General features: G+C 39.7%; 1 protein-coding gene across 2 annotated transcripts; it reads right to left on the bottom strand.

The window, feature by feature from the left end:
* Positions 1 to 1633: 1633 nt before the first annotated feature.
* smad5 (SMAD family member 5) lies at positions 1634 to 19984 on the bottom strand. Of its 2 annotated transcripts, none has more exons than XM_028009172.1 (7): positions 19723 to 19984; positions 13728 to 14596; positions 8630 to 8932; positions 6193 to 6282; positions 4466 to 4687; positions 4121 to 4377; positions 1634 to 4027 (listed from the first exon to the last, which is right to left on the bottom strand). In XM_028009172.1, the coding sequence occupies exons 2-7, from the start codon at positions 14128 to 14130 to the stop codon at positions 3884 to 3886; spliced, it is 1419 nt and encodes a 472-aa protein (XP_027864973.1). In that variant the 5' UTR covers positions 14131 to 14596; positions 19723 to 19984; the 3' UTR covers positions 1634 to 3883. The 2 variants fall into 2 exon arrangements, with proteins under 2 accessions (XP_027864973.1, XP_027864972.1); XM_028009171.1 differs by lacking the exon at positions 19723 to 19984 and adding an exon at positions 19196 to 19363.
* Positions 19985 to 20332: the final 348 nt, after the last annotated feature.

Below are 20332 nucleotides of genomic sequence, written 5' to 3'. Positions count from 1 at the left end.
GCATTTTGTTTTTACGCCACAGAAATGCGCGGTGTTTTGTGTTTAGCAGCTACGCTGCAAACGAGGCAGGAAGAGAACATTGTCAAAGCATTGTGATTTCAGTTACCACTGGCCTTTTTATTCGTATTTCCTCCAGGTGTGTGAGATATCGTGTTCCGCATTTTCGGAGTTTTACGGTAAATATAAACGTGGACCAATCGGAAGTTATCAGGCTCTCGCAGCCAAAAGAGGCGTTCAAGCGCGCTGTGCCTCACAATCCAATCAATCATACTAAAGAACTGGAGATTGGAAACACAGAATAAGTAACTACAAATTATATAAGGAGATATCCACGGTCCATTTCAGACATCGAAAGAGAAATAAATTAAAAACGTTTTTTTCATTATTGGTGATGAAAATATTCTGCGTAGAATATTGTCCGTTTTCCGCAGAACATGCGGCGAACATGCACCGCATATTGGTGTAATATGCATATTGGTCTAAACTATAGTGTGATGTCACTATAGTTTACTATAGCACTATAGTGTGATGTCTTTAACTATTTCAATTACAAGAATTCAAACAATTTTAGACTTTGAAAAACCATTTTTGAAACCTGACCCAAAATTTGGCTTTTGGACATATTTGCGCATTAGACAACGTGTTGTTGGAAAGTTTCAGTAAAGTAGAGTCGGCAGCCCAAAGTACATTATATGTTGCATAAACCTTCCGGTCTTCTCGGCTCTTCTGTTTCAAGGCTGCTTTGCGTCATCAGAACCAGAACCAAACATGGAGAAGCAGCATTCAGTTTTTAATCTGGAACAAACATCCACAAAACAGTTTAATAGAATTTGCCTTTTTTTTTTTTAGTTTTTAAAAATATATATAATGACCATAATGGGCAGAAGTTCAGGTGAAATATAACCAGTTCAGGATTTCCCCTTTAATGGAAATATTACAATATTCTCCTACTAACAATTATGTTAGTCATTTGTTGCAAATGTTCAACTCAAGAGTGTTTATAAACTGTTAGCAGCAGAATCACGCCAGGCTTCATTTACTTAAGATTGAGAGTACGGTAACATTTTAAATCAGTTTTTTTTGTTCTGGTTAGTTTAGGGTTCCTCATTATTGGTAACTTTCAAAATGTAACACTTATGTCAATTTCCATACTTGCCTTCTTTCCTGAGTTTTAAAAGAATAAATTATTTTATCTTTATTGATTCTCAAGAAAGTATCGTTTTCATAAACGTAGGCCTCCACATCACAAGACTAACTTCAACATTTGAAATAGGGCGGACAAGTAGACCATTACATTCTAACAGTCAAAACAAAAATGCAACTTCACTTCCCTGAGAAAGATTATAAAGCCAGGAGTAAAGAGAGTGTGGAAGAAGAAACCAAAAAAAGAGAAAAAATTAAGTTAGAAATGTAAAAAGCAAACCACAAAAAAAAAAAAAGATACATCAACGAAAAACATAGTATAAAATAATTATGAAGTATGGCTGCCATAGGAGGATTGTCGAGGAGATTTAATCAAGTTTGGTCTCCAAAAATGAAATCAGATCTTTTAAGTTTTACATAATCCACCCAAATCTGCCAGCGCTGACAGAATTATTCAGTCCTGTGATTGAGAGAGGCTGTTATTGTTTTCTCCATTTTATACGTGTTAAATGTCGATCCAGTCGTCTACAGTTGGTTTGTCTTGTGATAACCATTTTCTTGTAATGTTTTTCTTACTTGCGGTTAATAAAATAGTCATCAAATTTATTTTTGAAGCTTCTTGAGGAATTATGCCAAAATACATCAGCTTGATCTCCAAAGGAATGTTCTGCTTGAAAATATCTTGTAAGGAACTATTTATCTCTTTCCAGTAATCTTTTATAACTGGGCAGTCCCAGAAGGCATGATAATGGTTTGCGTTTTGATTTCTCCATTTTCTCCAGCATGCTGGAGGATTTCCATCATAGTGGCGTTTCTGGGCAGGTGTGATAAAGAATCTTACCAGATTTTTCCATCCAAATTCTTGCCATTGTAGAGATTTATTATATGTCCATTGGTGTCTCCGCATTATTGTCCATTCCTCCTCCGTTATTGTTGAATTGCCCTCTTTGAGCTCTATTATGTTTTTATAGATAAGTGAATTTGCCCTTTCATTTTTGATTTATAGGCATTAATACAAATTTCCATTAGGTTTACATTCTTGCCAGTAATTAGCCTAATTTTTTAAGTTAACAAAATGTCTTATTTGTAAATATCAACAAAAACCCTGTTTGTCCAAAGCATATTTTCTCTTAAGTGTTTCAAAATCACTTAAGATTTTGTTGTTCATTATTGTGCACAGGGCAGTGATTCCCTTGGATGTCCAGTCCTTAAACCTGGTGTCCAGTTTGTTTGGTGGGAAGTCTGAGTCATATGCAATCCCTTTTATGATTGCCAGGTCGTTCTCCAGTGCATTTTTTTAAACAATAGTTTTCCACACTAAGGGTTGTTTTCATCCACCAGTTATCTATATTATTTATAAAAACTTTGTAGATTTGCATCGGCCAGAATTGCCTATACAGGAATGGGTGTCTTCTGTTCTGAGTTCTAAACATAAACTCAGAACTTCTCCCTTGCTGGTTCTAGTAACTTTATTAACCATAATAATGTTTGGTCAACCAAACGGCATATGCTCTAGAATACAATCTTTTATTGACCAATAAGGACGCTATATTTGTAGGTTAGATCACAGCAAACAAAAGCCTTCAGCGTTATGTACTCAGTGTTTCGACGTCACATGGGCTACCTTTAAATTTTTATGGCTCTGTCATGACAACGTCTGATGTAAGGTTTAAAAGCAAAGTATGGAGGTGGTATAAGAAAACCCAAAAATGTCCACATAGTGTTAATATTACACACATTAGGAAATTAAACCCGACTCGAGTGCAGAGACAGTACCATTAACAAATACCTTTTTTTTTTTTATTTCATGGAGCCAATAAAGCGAATTAACATAATGCCTTGGTACCCAAGTCAAAATTTAATATGCCTCCACAAAAAAAAAAAAAAAATCTGAGTGCACAATATTGTTAATACAGTGAGTCTGGAAAATACAGCCACTCTTACTTAAACTTGAGAGTACAAACAAGCCTCAATAACGGTGGTGCTCATGTTGTGTTTTCACAATACCTACCTCTATGGCAACAGATGCAACATTAAAAATGTTAGCTTATGGCATGTCTAACTTGTTCAGTGATCTCCCATATCAAAAGAAAGAAACAAAAAAAAAAACTATCACATTGGCATACAGAACTTAGTAGCTCAGTGTTCATTTCTAGCAGTAGACTATAAAAAAAGCATTTGTTATATCAGACTACTGGTAAACATAACTGTGTCCATCTCTTAACTGAAATAACTGACAGAGACAATGTAAGAAAACTGTTTCATAGATTTTCAGACTCTCCGGCAGACGAAGCAGAGCAGTGAAACCGTTCTCTGCTTAATTATAAACTACAAATAAAGTAAAAGTAAAAAAAAAAAAAGCAATGTAACCCATGCCTAATTATCATTTGACAGATTCAGCCCTAGGTTGTTCCATGCTGCGGCATTGTCGAGCAGTAGTGTGTCCGTGTCCGTGTAACTTCAATCTGCTCTTTGTCCTGGTGTTTTCTTTGACCTAAAAAAAATATTAGGTTTTTTTTTTATATGTAAATGAAATGGATTCTGGCTGAGACCGTTGATGAAGTTCCTGCGAGAGCTTTATATCCCTTCCCAAGGTAAGTGTAAACAGTTCAGCCATTAAGACAGCTTTAAATTACAAATCAATGTAAAAAGGGGGATAAAAAACAAAACAAAAGGAGAAAAAATTATAAAAGAAACCAGAAAGGTAAAAAGGTCTTCTAAATCTCCCAGAAGTCTGTTATTAGGACACAGAGGAGATGGGGTTGAGAGGCGAACCCATCTGTGTCAGCACTTTATCCAGCCACTGCAGAGGCCCGTGCAGGTGCACCTCAATCCAGCAGGGGGTGCTGGTGACATCCTGTCGGTGGTACTCGGCTCCCCAGCCCTGAGAAATTTTAAAACACACCAACAGAAAGGTAAATCATGACTTCTATTGCTGCTGTGAACTGTTTCAAAGTAAAAGCGTGCGACTCGTCACCTTGACAAAGCTCATCCTGATGGTGCACATCTTGGTGAGCTCGTAGACGGCCTCGAAGCCGTGGTTCACCGACTGGGCCAGCAGCTGAGCGAACTCCTGGTTGTTGAAAATCTTCAGGCTGCACCCGCTCGGGATCTTGCACACGGTCGTGGGATGGAAGCCGTGGTGGAAGTTACAGTTGCGACTCTGGACGAAAATGCTGGTGTCGCTGAGGCACTCGGCGTACACCTCCCCTCCCACGTAGTACAGGTGCACTCCTGCGCAAAACGCACAAACAAAGTGTCAGCGACTGAAAAACGGCGGGGGCGTCCCGCGTGTACTGCGTCCTTCCCGTTGCCGCCGTACCCTTGCCGATGTGCCTGCGGGTGTTCTCGATGGTGGAATTGCGGTTGACGTTGGACAGCAGTCCGAGGCAGAAGCGGTTCTTGTTGTTGGACGGGTCGGTGAAGCCGTCCACCAGCACGCTGGTCGACGAGGCGTGGTAGGCCTCGCCGACGCGGTTGTTGAGCTCGTAGTAGACGATGGAGCACCAGTGGCTCGGCTCTTCGTACTCTACCGGCTGCACGTCTGGAAGCGGAGCGGATCGAGAGACGTTTTAGCTTTTAGTGAGACGCAACGCTAAAATCTTTGAAGACTTTGAAGAATCTCACAAAATCAAAGCAATTTTGACTTGGAGAAAGTCACATTAGAGATCAATCTGGCAGACTTGGAACAAATGCTTCAGTTTGTTTTTTTATTTTATTTCCTGAAACTACTGTTTCTCAAACGTAGTAATAACTAAATTTTAAAAGAGGCAGATTCAAGCTCATTCTCTTAAACAGAGAGTGAAAAGTAATACAAGCCAATTAGCACGATGGGTAAAAACTGCAGGACCTGCAGAAATTTCAAATGCTTATTTCACTAAATTCAGTGTTTCTGTAAAGCATAAAGCTACACTAGATCAATGAAAACACTCATCAATTAAAGGAACGTTGAGAGGAAGGAAAACTCGTAGAGGAGGGAAAAAAAACAGAGCAGAACAAACATGGACAAAGATTGATTGTGAAGCAGAGCCAATTCAAGAGCTGGGGTAGATTCACAAGGTTTGGTCTGGACTTAGGGATGTTGTCAAGCCTCAAGTGTTTTGGCAACATCACCAATCTCTAGCTGGATTGGGGGATCCTTGTTCACACAATAAGTCATTAAAAATAATGCAAGCGACGGATGTAAACAGTTAAATGAGATATATTCATAATTCAGCTGTGATGCTAACGCTCATCATCTACCAGCCATCCAAGGAGACGTCAGCGTCTTATTCAGGCGTTGGAGCGACAAGCCCCCCCGCTTCTGGGGAAATTGCAGTTTGTGGTTCTACAGAACAGCTATGGATTCAACACGTTCAAACAAAACAACTTTTTATGAACTCTGTGGTGCTGCGAGAGCTCTTGTGGATCCAGCTGCACATTGACCAAAAAAAATCATTATCCTCTTGCTACTTCCTGTCATCTTCTTCAGCGGTTTTGCCAGTAGTAACATCCGGCTGTCGATCGCGAGACTCTTTTGATGTGAAAACTGGTTTACGTTGAAAAACCACAGCATTCTAACGTAAAAACCTTCCGAAAAACATGATTTTTTTCCTAAATTGTTTCCATAAAGCAAATTTATTTTCGCAATTTCAATTTGTGCAATTTTATGGTTAGTGGAAATGGAGTTAGACATTTTAAGGACAAAGGTTACCACTGTTTAATTTCTTCCAGCTAAGCTAGTCCTGAATCACAACAAAAAAATCAACTGGACTGTGGCTCAATGTTCCTATTTTTAGCTGAAGATGAAGATGTTCACCTTTATTTGTAATTGATGGTTTAATTATCCTGCTATCACTACCCTTGAATAGCCAGCAATATATGGTAATATGACTTTCTTGCTATCCATTATAACTAAAGGATAACAAATCAATCTGGATGCAATAAATGTATTTTCAAATGATTTACTAACACAACATAACCTTTCTAGAATATTTCAGGTTTACCAAAATGCATCTGCATCTTTTTATTTTATTTTGTAACTCTCCAAATATCGTGTGCAGTTCCCACCTCTAGGTATGCTGCTGCTCGTTTCCATGGACTGGCTATCCTGGACCAGCTGCTCCTCCGGGGGCATGTAGGCCGGGGGCGGGGTGTCAGCTGAGACATGAAGAGCAGTTAGCAATGGATGGGACCAGTTGTTGCTGCTGCTGGCAAATCGTCACACACACACACACACAAATCTCCCCAGACAATCATCACAGGATCTGTACCCCGGAAACGGTGTCAGATTACACGTACGCCTCACTTCTGAACCACATGCTAACCCATTCCCGACAAAGAGCCAACGAGGTGTTTGAGTCTTTACAGGAGAAGAGAAAAGATGGAGAGAAATCTGAACTACAACATGTGTCTGCAACACCAAACAGGTTTATATCCTGAAATTAAAATGTGTTCTTACTCGACTCCCTGCAGCAAATCTGGACTTTTCACTGTAACATCCACCGATAAAAAAAAAGAAGGTTTTTTGTTTATCGCCCAGACCCAAACAATTCAGTGGGCTTTTTTTCAGCTAAATATGCAGCTACATTTCAGCAGGTAAATGGAGGAGGATAAAGGCTTCCTGGTGGCCATACTTGGTGCCTTTGCTGGAGACAGATGCCCTGGCTCTGGCAGACAGAACTTTGCTGGCATTTCCCTTTTTCAACATTAAGACGTGGTTTGATTAGGATCAAACTGGCAAACTCATCTGGTTAGAGTTTTGCACAAAGCTGCAAAATACCACACAGTAAGAGTGATATGGCTTAAAACTAAAATCTGTTTTTTGTTCATATCACGTGATTTTAATCTATTTCTTTCCTTGATTTCTATTTTTTTAATTACAAATGACAAAATATTTTCAAAAAGTGGCTTTTATTTCAGTCGTCCCTACTGTGCGTGGAACGACAAAGTATTAGAGACAGGCTACGAGAATTTTTTGTTTAATTACGAGAATAAAGTCATAATATTAGCAAAATAAAGACCAAATTTTGCCATAAGAGCATGTTAAATGATGAGAAAAAAGTCGTTTTAATGAGAAAAGATCTTTGATAGAGTGCACTGACGTGAGCAGATCAGTAGGTGGAGTTCTTTCTTTAAAATGGACTCTTTTGCGGGATCATTTTCAAATCCAACTATTGATAATTTGTTGCTGACGCGTTAAAATATTCAGGATTTCTTCATTTATAAAACTGATAAACTCATAACTTCACAAGATGCTCAACATTCCTCATTTGACTTTTTTTGCTATATTTTGTGGAGGAGTTTTAATATTACAACTGAATTTGTTTTTGCACTACTACAATGTTTATTGTAACATAACTTATCTTTTGCATTGCTGCAACTTTTTTCTGGTAATACTACGACTGTTTTCTGTATGACAACTTTTCTGGGAATATGACTGTTTTGTATTATTTCAACTCTCTTCTGGTAATATGATGACTCATTTCCCGAAAATTTTCTGTTAATATGATAAATGTTTTTCATACTATTATGACTTATCTGGTAATATCACAACTTATTATTATTACATTATTATTATTTTCTGGTGATATGATGTTTTTATATTTTTTGAAATCTTTCTGGTAATGTGGCAAGTGTTTTATGTATCAGTACAACTTTTGTGTGGTAATATGACTTTATTCTCGTTATAAAAAATATAAATCTTGGCCTGGGCCTAGTTCTTCATTGTAGAGTTGACCTGAATTCAAAGTTCAAATAAATAGAGGCTGTAAAAAACGTTTATCAAACAAAAATGGCCGCCTCTGGGCATGCTGACGTCACTCTGTACTGTGGAAGCCCCTCCATCCCCCACAAAAAATCTTCATTTTCCTAATATTAAATCTTCAAAACCCCCAAATTTTATGAATTGCTGCAATAGATTTATCGCCCGGCCGTAAACATGGTTTTACTTTGAAAATAACTTGAAAGCAAGGAGCTAAAAAATGAATTGGAGCTCAGAATGACAAAGAAGTAGTAAGAAAATGTGTCATTATTAACAGGGTTGTCACAATACAATCTTTTTACAATTGAAGCCGATACCAAGTAAAACACCTGATACTCAAAACAATGGACAGCAGCAACCAGCAGGGGGAGCCTGGTGCAGGTTCTGGTCGGCCATGACAGTTCAGGAGCATCAGCAGCTGCAATGTGAACCTCTGAGCTAATTTGGGAAGATGAAAACGGCGTCTTCGTTTGTGTCAATTCTAACCCAAATTAATATTTTTAAATAGTTTTCTTAACAACCCTAGATACCAACAGTACACACAAACATTTATTACAGTCTGTCTTCTTTTAACTCCACTAAACAGATTTTTCTATATATACATAAAATCATCTGAGCTCCTCTGAGACATGCGTTTGTGAATCCTCGCTTTTTGCTGCTTGCGTAACACAACAAAAGCAGCTCAGGAAAAACAACAGCCTGGCGTATTTCCCGGGGCCGGGTACATGAGTGAGCTTGGCGTACCTGGGAGTTGGAATGGACTGGAGGGCCCCGAGCTGGCAGGAGAGTTGGGGTAGGTACCGCTGCTGGCTGGAGAGGAAGGGTAGGGGGAATTGGGAGAAATGGGGAAAGTGCCGCCTCCTCCTCCTCCTCCTCCACCTCCGTTGCTGTTGCCGCCGCTGCCACTGTGCGGCTGCGGGAAGGAGTCTGGGAAGGTGGCGTTCAGGGGCATGTGCGGCTCGTTGTGGGTGAGGTTGCGAAACTGTACGAGCAAGCTGTGCTGCGGGTTGAACTCGCTGTGCCTTGGTACCAGGACCGGTGGGAGAACTGGATGGTGGAGAGCAAAGACGTCCAGACGGAAACATTAGTTTAACACAGGAAACGCACATCTGTAAAATATCAAGTGGCTAGGCTAAATATTTACGCATTTGACTAGAAAACATGAAAATATATAAGATTCCTAAAGACTTGTCACTCTAAACGACTCAATTAAAACGTTAGCCAATTACTAAGAAAATATCATAGAAAATACAAAGCTCATAAGCATTGAAGCTAAAATTACGCCAGGAGAAATAAAGGAAACATATCTATCAAGACTGAAACTATTATTTTTAGTAATATATTGACTATTCCGATGATCAACTGGATAAAACAAATGGCACATTCCACAGATTTTTAATTTAACATATATTAGCTAGCAAACAAGGGTATATTAAAATCTTTTAAAAGGGTATATTAGCAGTTACTGCTGCTAACTAGCAGCTAACTAGCTTGCATTCTTGTCTTGAGTTACAGAACGCAGTGAAACATCTGTTCACAACTCAAACTTTTGCATGAGTGTAAAGTCTCACAAGAAAAATAGCTACATAGATTAAATAGTCCTGCCTCAACAAAATTTAAGACCTGTGATTAATGTATTTAAGGCTAACGTTTTCTTTTTGCAATGAATTTCAGACATTTTAAGACCTTAATTTTACATGCATTAATTCAAGACTTTTTCATCCAAACGACTCCCTCATCGTTCGAAACCCTTCTGAAAGCCTTTGATGATATGCTGCAAATGTCTCCTGACCGACATGTGATCCACATCCTTGAACCAGTCAATAAAGAGCTGGCAATCTCAAGCAAGCCCAGTGTCAGAAAGGCCGTCCTGTCAGGGTCATCCTTCAATGTGTTTATGGGGTGTGTGAATGACATTAGGAGATGAGCGTGGAGGTTTATGCAGGGAAAGTGCCGGGAGTTTAGCCTGAGTGGTTTGTGCGCTTAGAAAGCCGCTCTCTGATGCCACACCCAATCTGGAGTGCCTGAGGCATATAATCTAATAAGACTCCTAGAGCTAGTGATATTGATTTTCTGTGAAATGGAAGAGGCGGGTTGAACAGGCCTGCATGATGACAGCCTGCTGACCTTTGTGGATTTGTTTACCAGCTCCTCAGTATTCCGAGCTCCAAGGGATCTGGCACGACTCGGAGAACCATTCGTCACCCATTTATTAAAAATGAACACAAAAAAACCCAACCTAAATTATGACTTTGTTGTAAAATTTTAATTACGACATTATGGTAGTGTAATAATTCAGAAAATTACTGTGTGTGCACTTATCGATCGCCTTGATTACAAACACTGCCGTTAATGTGTGGATGCAAGTGCAGGAAATCTTTTTAATTGTATTTACGGTCACAGTCATATTGATGTTAGCAATAACTGCAAAAGCGACATATTTCATCCGCTTCCTGTTTTACTGGGTTAGGGTTATTGTCAGGTGGTGGGCTGCGGCATCTCAACACGACGCTACAGCATGAGAATGCAAAGACTGGAAACTTCTAGGGGGGAAAAAAATAAATCTGTTCATCCAAGACAGAAAAAGGTTTGTCCTGCTGGGGTTTCTGCAGCTCTAAAATAAAGATTTTCTTTTTTAATTAACTTGCAACAGCTCAGACTGTCGCAAAGCAATAATTATCTGTTTAATTTAAACGGGTCAAAATACGACATACTGGCTACAGTCATGTCTGCTAACCATTTCTCTCATTTCACATTGTTTTACAGCCTGTGGCAAACACTTTTTGGAAAGAAGATGAATGTCAGAAAGTACACTGTTAGACGTGAATATTTAGAAACGCACAAGGTGCTAAGCAGCAATTAGAGTGGAATAATTTGAGTAAAATACGTTGTGTATGTGTGTAAAACTGTTGGTTGATGTGGCTGGAAGTAAAACGATAAATACTTAAAGCTACCGACTACATGTATCCCGATACGGAAATAAATTCTAGATCAGGTATCGTGTCTGTTCCATAAGGGCAGATCTATTCAGTCTAATTCTATGCTTTGTGGTCTGAGTGCTTTATTAATTATTTTACATTTTATTTGTAATTTCTGATTGAACTTTCTGAACCATTTGAAATAAAGTTTGTTAGTTTTTTTTTACATGTTTGACCAAAATAGTCAAACTTTTGTTTTATTTTTTGACACTTCATAGTACATTCATCATTGCTTCAGCTGCTTTGTTTATTTATTTTGGATATTTAAAATGTCTTTCAGTTCCAGTGTTAAATGTTCTTTGGAAAACAAAGTTTCAAGAGTGGGAACTTGCATTATTATGTCATTTATCATCATATTAGTTGAAAATGGTCTCAAAAAGACATTATTGCTTAATGCAATAAATTCCGGGACAATTTATCATCCAGTAAAATGTGTCATTATGACAGACCAAGCTATAAAAATCATTTAAAGGGCTAGAAATGTTTTTTTTTTTCACTTTTAAAACCTAAATCCTTAAAAATATTCAGAATTATTTTAATGTTTTTTATTTTTAATATACAAAATTTGTATACAATTTTGTCAAAATACAACAAAGGGGCTCAATTTAGACCCCTACATCAGCTCTGCTAACTATTTATTAAATATATAAATTCATAAAAGAGAAATCAAGCCAAGCATAAGATTAAAATGTCAGTCCCAGGTATCATGTTTTGTGATGCTCACAAGGAGTAAAGAACATGTTTAGTTCAGACGAGATCGAAAAGATTTTAAACGGGCAGTATTATGCGTTTTCCAGGCACATAGTGCCATTTTATAGCACAATCAAGTAGCTAAGGCACCCTCTGTTCTAAAACATGCTGTATATACAAGATATGACTTGACTCCCTGATTTAACGGCTTGAAATTGGGCCTCTGTGTCTTTAAAAACTCTTGTTCATTCTGAAACTCCGCCTTCAGGAAGTCATCACAACATGGCTCCTCTCAACTCTTTAACAACGTTTTTACCAGAAGTAGCTCGGCTAATGAGCTCAGCAGCTGTTCCACCAGGTGTTTGCCAATTGCTGCTGGCTAGTCTGAAGGAGCTGAGTTGGGGAGTCGATGGTTAGGGCTGCTTTGTGAGGTGGAAGCTTGGAAACTGTAGCTCTGAGGAGGAGCTTCGTCCTCAAAGGCGGAGCTAGGTCCACCCAAATGTAATGGTTGCCATGGAGATTAAAGGATTTCTCAAACCAACACTCCAGGTATGTTTTTGATGCGGTAATTACATTACAACATGATGTAGTGCTCAAAAAAGTCAATTTTACATCACACTGCCCCTTTAAAGTTAACTGTTTTCAGTAACAGAGCAGCTTTGTGTAATGAAATCAGAGGACGCGCAGAAACCTAAGAAGTTATCTGAAAGGAAGTTTTTTATATTTTGTTTACATGTTCAGGCATGCCTGGCTCATTCAGACTGCAACAGGGAAAAGCAGCATGAACTCTCAGCTGATAAAAGTATGGAATAAAATACAGTTGGTGCCATTTAACACTTCAGGCCCTTCGGCATCTGTCACTCAAAATATGCTGGATCAGCATAAGTTTGAAGACGAGCTGCACAAAGGATCCCGTTCCAATCCAAATAGGAATATCGACGTGTGCAATATTGCAATCAGAACATGCAGGACATATTAATGCTCATGCATATTTATAAAGCATTTGGCCAGTTGGAAATATGAATCAATCAGAAGAGATATCCTAATTTCATTAGAGCAATTTTAAGAGTCAGTATTGCAATCACATATTCTCCTAATGTTGTGGTTGGCAGCTTTGTGGGAAGGGGTTTTACATTCTCTCAAGGTGGCAGCATGTTGGGATTAGCTCTGTTACTTTTTTTTTTCCCTGTTTCTGGCAGAAAAAATAAACGATTTTCTGGACAATTATTCCCGCTAGTTTTGGATGCTGTGCAGCTGGAACTGAATTTCCCTTTGGGATCAATAAAATTAAGTCATGACTTTGTGATCATTTTTGCCATTGTTTTAGAATAATAGCAAAACCCTCTCCATTGTGTGCTTTCACACTAAATGTGACGTCGCTTTTGGTTCAAACTATAAATAATTGAAGGTCAATTAATGGCAGGACGGCTAGGAAAAAAAGAAAAAGATGAATTGGTGTTCTTATAGAATAGCTTTTAAACCCAAATCAGATTAAACTCAAAAATCGGCCATAAAAATTCTGATTAGTGAATTTTTCTCTTCTTTTAGTGAGACCAAGGCTTCCCATGGTGAAACTCAAGGACTTTTTTTTTTTTTTACATTTTCAAGGCAAGTTTTCACATTTGTCCAGCACCACTTAGGAGATTTTAAAAAATATAAATGAACTACAGAAGACTACAGAAGTTTCAATTCACTATTTTATGACGTCAAATTTTACTATTTTTTCATTAAATCTTCTAAAGAAGGAACAAGGAGAATGTAAAATGTCTCCTACACAAACCCTACAGACAATAAAAATCTCTCTAAAAATTTTTCTTGTTATGGTTTCTGGCATTTAGCAAATAGAAATAATTTTGGTGATTCTAACTGACAAGACAAGAAATGTTTAGTCTGATTTAACTTCAGACAGCAATAAAAATAAGTCTTTTATCATCTTTAAATATCTGGTTCCAATTGGAAATGAAGCCTTACAAATTTAGGCTTTTAATCACACGTTAGATTGCACTTTATTAACAAACTGTGCAGTTTGAATATCAAACAATTTCAAGGACTTTATACGGAAATCAAGCACTTTCCAAAACACCCAAATAAAATCCACTCGTTTTTAATCAGCTGTATGAACCGTGTGAGTTTTATAGCAGAAAACCAAAACCAGTTGGACCAGTAGCACCTACCGGGGCTCTCCACTCGCTTGTAGTGATACGGGTTGATGCAGACCTCCTTCTGCTTGGAGCCGAACGGATACTCGCACACCTCCAGCGGCTTGAGCTCGTGGTGCGACTGCAGGTCCGGCCAGCGCCACACCCTGCAGTAGATGACGTGGGGGAGGCCCTTCCTGTGCGACACCTGGAGACGACCGTCCAGCGATCTGGGGATGGTGACGCATTTGCTGGGCTGACCGGGACAGCTCAGCGCCTTCTCCAGGTCCTCCATGGCGCCCTTCTTTTTCTTCAGCTTCTTCACCAGCGCATCCACTGCCTTCTCGGCCCATTTCTCCTCCTCGTCGCCCTGCTTCCAGCCGAGCAGCCGCTTGACCGCCGGGCTGGTGAAGGAGAACAGGCTGGACATGGAGGTCATGCTGCCGGACGCGAGACTGTCAGGATTGTCAGTCAGTTCAGAGTTTTAGAGGAGAGGGGGGGGAGAAGTCCAAAACAAGCTCTAAAAGAGCGCCTGAGTGAGTGAGGGTGTGAATGTAAGCACAGATGATGGGTGGGGTGAACGGAGAGGAGGTTTCAGCCTTGTCCAACCAAGGACAGGAAGCAAGGGAGGAACGGGAGTCAGCAAGCAGGACGCAGCTGCTCCTGGTCAGGAAGGGCCCTCCAAGCAAGCTGTTCGGAGAAGGGTCACCGCCGACGATGGGAAGAGAGGGCTGGAGGAGGGGGGCGTGTGTGTGCTGGGATCGGGACGCGGCTGCAGGTCTCACCGACGAACGTCTGACACGTGCTCTAAAAGAAAGCCGACATTGCTCGGATTGCTGCCGGCTCCTCTAGAGGCCACTGCCTTCCCGCACGGCGCAGCGCTGGGGTTTTGATCTGCTGCGCTCCTGCCAGCACGAGAGAGAGAAAAAAAAACATACAAAAAACAACTTTAAGGGATACACTGACCTGCGTGAAATCACTGAGATAAATAAGAATGTCTTATTGATCTGTAAAAATCAAGAAGGAATTCGTTTCTTGAATATTTGGTAAAATATACAAGAACACCATCACCTAACGGATCAAAAATAAGCACTCTGTCAATCCGTTGTGCTTGCATACTTGCCGTAGTGTATTCTACTTGTATTATTGTCCGTTATTAGAAACGCTAAAAGTCAAAACAAACAAAACGCATGTAGCCAAAAATCTCGACAACCTCAGCCTTCCTAAGCTACGCTCAGATACATCGCCCTTCGCTCTGCATCGTTCGGATCGACTGGACCGGGGTCAAACTCATGTCGCCTCCGGCTGCACAAGCAGCTGTTTGGTTGGGGGGGACGGAGGGAGGTTGTGAAACTAAGTCGGTGGAAAAGGATGTGACCACGAGGGCCGTTTCCTCCTCCATCTCATCTCTGCCCGGTCTCTCCCTCCCGGACCACAGCTGGACGACAGCGGTGCGCCCACTCCCACCGCTCATTGTTCTACGCGCACATGAAAGCGAAGGGGGGAGCCGTAGGAAGGAGGACACAAAAGGGAAGCGCAGATGTTATCGGACCCAAAATGTTCTGGGTTTTGTTTGGCGTTTCCTAGGCAGGCAGATGTTTCAACGGAGGCTGACGAGGGCTAGATCAGACCTGGCGGTTTTAGACTTAAACGTTGCTAATAATCAGTTAGCAATGATGACAAATAGTCATGCTATAGATGAGGTCAAGGGTGAATTTTTAAAAAAAATAAAAAGTAATCAATGAAGTCTTTATGCATGTCAGGGTTTCCACTAAGATTTTTTTAAACTGGTGGGGGTGACACCAGTTGAAAAAACGTTTTTTTAAGGAGCCTTCAAAATATATCTGAAACATGATGCATTATGGCCAAACTACATTAGTTAGCTACCTTACTGTTGTTCATATCAATCAATAAGTTTATTCACTCAACAAATCACATTTCATCACCAATGTACAAAAACATTGTCTTGGAACAATTTATCTAAATGAGTGAAAGGGAGCAGGAAGAAGAAAAACCTTATAAAAACCTGCCTCTTTCTGAATAATTACAAATAAATCTTGTTTTTATGGCCATAAAAATCAAGAATATAACTTACAAACACATCATTCTCCTCATTGTTAACTCAAATGAGTTTAAGACTTTATCTTTTTTTTTCTTTTCAAAAATTTTAAATTGGTTTAAAGTAAGCCATTTTTTCAAATCCCCATCCAAACTATTCCATAATTTGACTCCATGCACCGAAATGCACATTTGTTTTAAAGTAATGCAGCATACGTTGACATTAGGGTCAACTTTACAAGTTTGAACTAAAAATGGATTCAACTTAACCTTCCTCAAGCAGCTTTCTTTCGCTTTTTCTGTCCCTCTAGTTCAGACTGTCGTCTCTATTTAACTTCACTCCTGAAAGCGGTGCAGTGCACAGTGGCCAGCTTCACAACCAGACAGGAGGTAGTGGCGATGGATCTTCAAAATAAAGTGAATTTTAACGTTTCATATTTAAATTCCTTTCACACGCTGATTATGGTTAGTATAACTGTGCAAATATAGGCTATAGATATAGTTTTGACATTTATATATTTTTAAAAAATCACTACATTTTGCCCTGTTGATGCGCAACAATCAGTCTATGAACTTGACAACCAATGGCAGGTACTTTGGTATTTTTTGTTTCAGTCACATAAAAGTCATGATAAACGATAAATCAATTAATCGTACAATAAATTAAAACTATTGACCTCATTTCAATTATCGGCTTTATCGTCTCTTCCGGCCTTTTTCTCTTTCTGTTAATGACACTAAATGAAAAAAAAAGCTCAACTCCGGTGCTCTCCACTGACCCTCCCTTCCTCATTTCCTTAGTGTAAAGCCCAGCACACACTATACGATCTTAGAGCTGCCGGCTGATTGTCTGTCCTTTTTCAAAACCTGAGAGAGACCACACATTAGCAGACAGAAATCCTAGGTATGGGATGTGCTGTGGTGGTGCAGGGGTTAAGCACAACCCACATAAGGAGGCCTTAGTCCTCGACACGGCTGTCGCAGGTTCAATTCCTGCCCTGGCGACCTTTGCCGCATGTCTCCCCCTTCTCTCATTACCCACTTTCCTGTCAATTAACTATCAAATAAAGGCCACTAGAGCCGATAAAACCTTTTAAAAAAGAAATCCTAGGTATATCGGTTCGATCGGGTTCGTTCCTGCCGTGTGGTGTCCAACAATGGGCACAAAATAATGGCTACAAGTTCAGTGAACTAATTTTAAAACCAGGCATTAATCAATGCTTTACTACAATCTTCCTGCAATGCATGTGGCTAGTGTCAGCGTAAAGTCCTGACTGAATGAAAATCATTAGAACCTATTTAACGAAGAACAGCTGAAAAGTTGCCGGGTTTATCATCTGTGGTAGCAATTTCGCTCCAACTCCTCCTCTTGTCATTTCTATATTCTTTGCATGTTGAATAAACATTAATGTTGTTTCCACATATCATCTCCAATGTTTGCTGGACTTCTGGTTGTGCCGTGTCAGCTGTTTGGGATTCCCCGACGTAATTTCCCCTCAGAAAACACTGAGGAGAATCCGCGCTTTCTGATTGGCTACCTGTCACATTCAACAGGCTGCGTTCAGAGCTACCTTAACACACCACACACTACAGGATGATTGGTTATGAAATCGCAAGCAACAATCTTAGAACGGCCAACGCATCAGGTAGTCGATGTGCCCATTTTCTCTGTTTAAATCTAATTATTACTGAAGGGCAACATAATATACAGATTTCATAATCTGCACTCTTTTGGTTATTTCCACTTTGGCTTTATGTTGTTTAGTTTTTATTCAAGTGAGACTGAGAATCCATTTTATTTTGTTTGTTTTGTTTATTTTGTTTATCAGCTCCAGTGTTAAATATTCTTTCGAAAATAAAGTGTATCTAACTTTGGCAGGAAATCGCATGCATTATTACGTCATTTCCATTAAATCAGAGTAAAAAGATCTTCAAACAATATTATTGTTTATTGCAATAATTTTTGAGACAATTAATCGCTCAGCAAAATTTGTTATCGTGACAGGCCTAACCCACGGCATAAGAAAAAATGGGCCAGTTCTGTTTAGCCATGGGATCGGTGCACTGCTAGTGATTTTGATGCTACATGTTGGGAGTCACAGTATCTGGGGAAATTAACTCATTCATTTGTTGTTGGATTTTAAATCTATTATCCCCATCAGACTTTTAAAAAAACAACGACAAAAAAACAAAGAGAGAAAGAAATTGGTGTCGGTGAGGAGGAAAAGCCTGATCGGCACATCTCTATTGCTAATCTTTTTCAATTTTACAGTTCGTCCTGATAGCTTATCAAGTTTCAACTATCAAAGGCCGAGATCAAATCGGTCTTAAACACACATTTTCATGGACACATTCTGAAACACATGGCTGGGAGGAGAATACAATACCACTCTTCCCCTGATTCACTGAAACCACCACACTAGATGATTCATGGCCTTGCAGAGATCATCGGGAATTTCTGAGCAGGAAGAAGGTATATATATATATATACGTATATATATATATATATACGTATATATATATATATATATACAGTCACATGATTAGCAGTTCTAAAAACAGCGTGTAGAGAAACCTCAACAACACAAGAGACCAAGCCAAGAAGTCGGTGAAGTGGCCAAGCAGAGGCGGTATAAAGCAAATTATCTCAGATTTATAGAAGATAAGGCCGCAATACAAGCTCCTTACAGAACTGCTGCAAAAACGCTACACGCTTCAACAAGAACTGGAGGGGTAAAGAAACACTTACCAGCTCATTAATTCTCTGTTTTGCTTTTGAATGTCTTAAATGTTCAAATGTAAAGTAGAGAGGAATGACAACACGGAACAACGAGTCGGTTTAGGAGAGAGCACCCTCGGCTTTTCCACCCAGAGACGGACAGGAACCAGGCTCATCTAATGTTTCACAAACCCTAAAATTGTAGTAAGATAAGCCTAATGTGCTGCTCGAACTTTACACAACTACAATACTTATATTTTAATATATGTATAGATATTTTTAATAAATATGTATATAAACTTCAATGCTGAATTGAGAGTTACTATGAGAACTCCCCTTGGGAATAAGCTAACTAGCCTAGCTCTCGTTAACAGAACTTGTTTAGCATAAAGTTAATGTCAAACGCTTCACAAAAAGTAAGCTTATCTGCTTAAAGAATAACGTTTAAGACTTATATTTTCTCTTTAAAACGACAATTAATTTAAAAACTACGTCGCTTTACTCCTGACGTGTAGCATAAGCTGCTTTTGTCTTTCGCAGTCAGCTTCTTTCCAGAAACTTTTTAAACTTCTAATAAGTGACGCAAGGCTAATGTGTGCTAGCTGCTAGCCTAGCCCTCCTCAATGGGACCGAGCAGCGAGCCTACGGACGCCGCACGGATGACGCTCTCTACATTTTACTTTTACTCGTTCGCCGCAAATGGCAAAACTGGGGTTTAGCCACATACCTTCGTACGGAGTTAAGGTTCCATACATATGGTCGTTCTTGAGAATATTTCAATCCAAAGTCCCAACTTTTCTACTGGTAAATTACTCCTCGCTCCTGCCGACTCTTATCTCCGACTCTTCACGCCGCGTCCTCCAGATCCAGGAGACAACTAGACTGGAAACAAACGCATATCCCTCCGCCGCCACCAAAAGAAGAAAAAAAAAATAGTTCTCACTCTAGCAAGAACTAGAGTGAACCGGGCTGGAGACTTGCCACATCTCCAGCCCGGTCATATAAACCGCATCAAACATATTTTATCCTGCTAAAAATACGACGTTCAGACGCTTGAAATAAGATTTGCTCGCTCCATCTTGCGCAGGATCCAGGGCGCTCTAACTTAAAACGCTTTCCCTCCAACTACATGTATGCGAGAGTAAGGGCGAAAATAGTTCCGAACGCAATATCTGCGTAATGCGTAAGAAAGCGACAATAATATGAGCGCAGTGTTTGTTTTTGTGCGTTTCCGTGTTGCATGTGAAGTCTTACGGTGGTCGTGCTGAGGCTGGGGAACGTCGAGCACAAGTTGCTGGCTCCACTCAGTCTGGAGCGCTGTGGTTTGTTGTATTGTTGCCCTTTGTTGTCAGTTGCTCGAGACTTCAACAATTCCCACGTTGCTAATCCGTTTAATTTGAATTACTCCAACTAGCTCCTCCAGATTCGCTCCCGTTTCTGCAGACGAAACTCTTCTCACGGACTGTGCTATTAGGAATGCGGACTCTCCATTCAGTCTCCGAATATAGTGCGGTGTTTGTGGATCCGCCACTAGTGGGCAACCGTCGCCCTGTTACTTAAGTGAATAATTTGTGTGAATCTGATGAATTTTCTAGTTTCAATTATTGAACGCTTAGGAAATATTTCTAAACAGAGGCGACCAAAATTGTGTGTGGCCCTGGGCAGAATTTGATTTGGGGGCCCAATTCAAGATTGTCTAAATGTGATATTCAATCCATCCATTGTCTATCCTGACTTGTAAAAATTGTTACTTAACATAGCTTACTAAATAAATATCAGGAAATACATTGTGTATGTATGTTTATTTCACTGACTTACTCATTTGGTGCTGATATTGTCTACTGTCCAGCTTTTCAATTCCGAC

The sequence above is a fragment of the Xiphophorus couchianus genome, chromosome 23, assembly GCF_001444195.1.
Source record: "Xiphophorus couchianus chromosome 23, X_couchianus-1.0, whole genome shotgun sequence".
NCBI classification, from domain to species: domain Eukaryota; kingdom Metazoa; phylum Chordata; class Actinopteri; order Cyprinodontiformes; family Poeciliidae; genus Xiphophorus; species Xiphophorus couchianus.
This window is presented reverse-complemented; position numbering and strand designations above follow the sequence as displayed.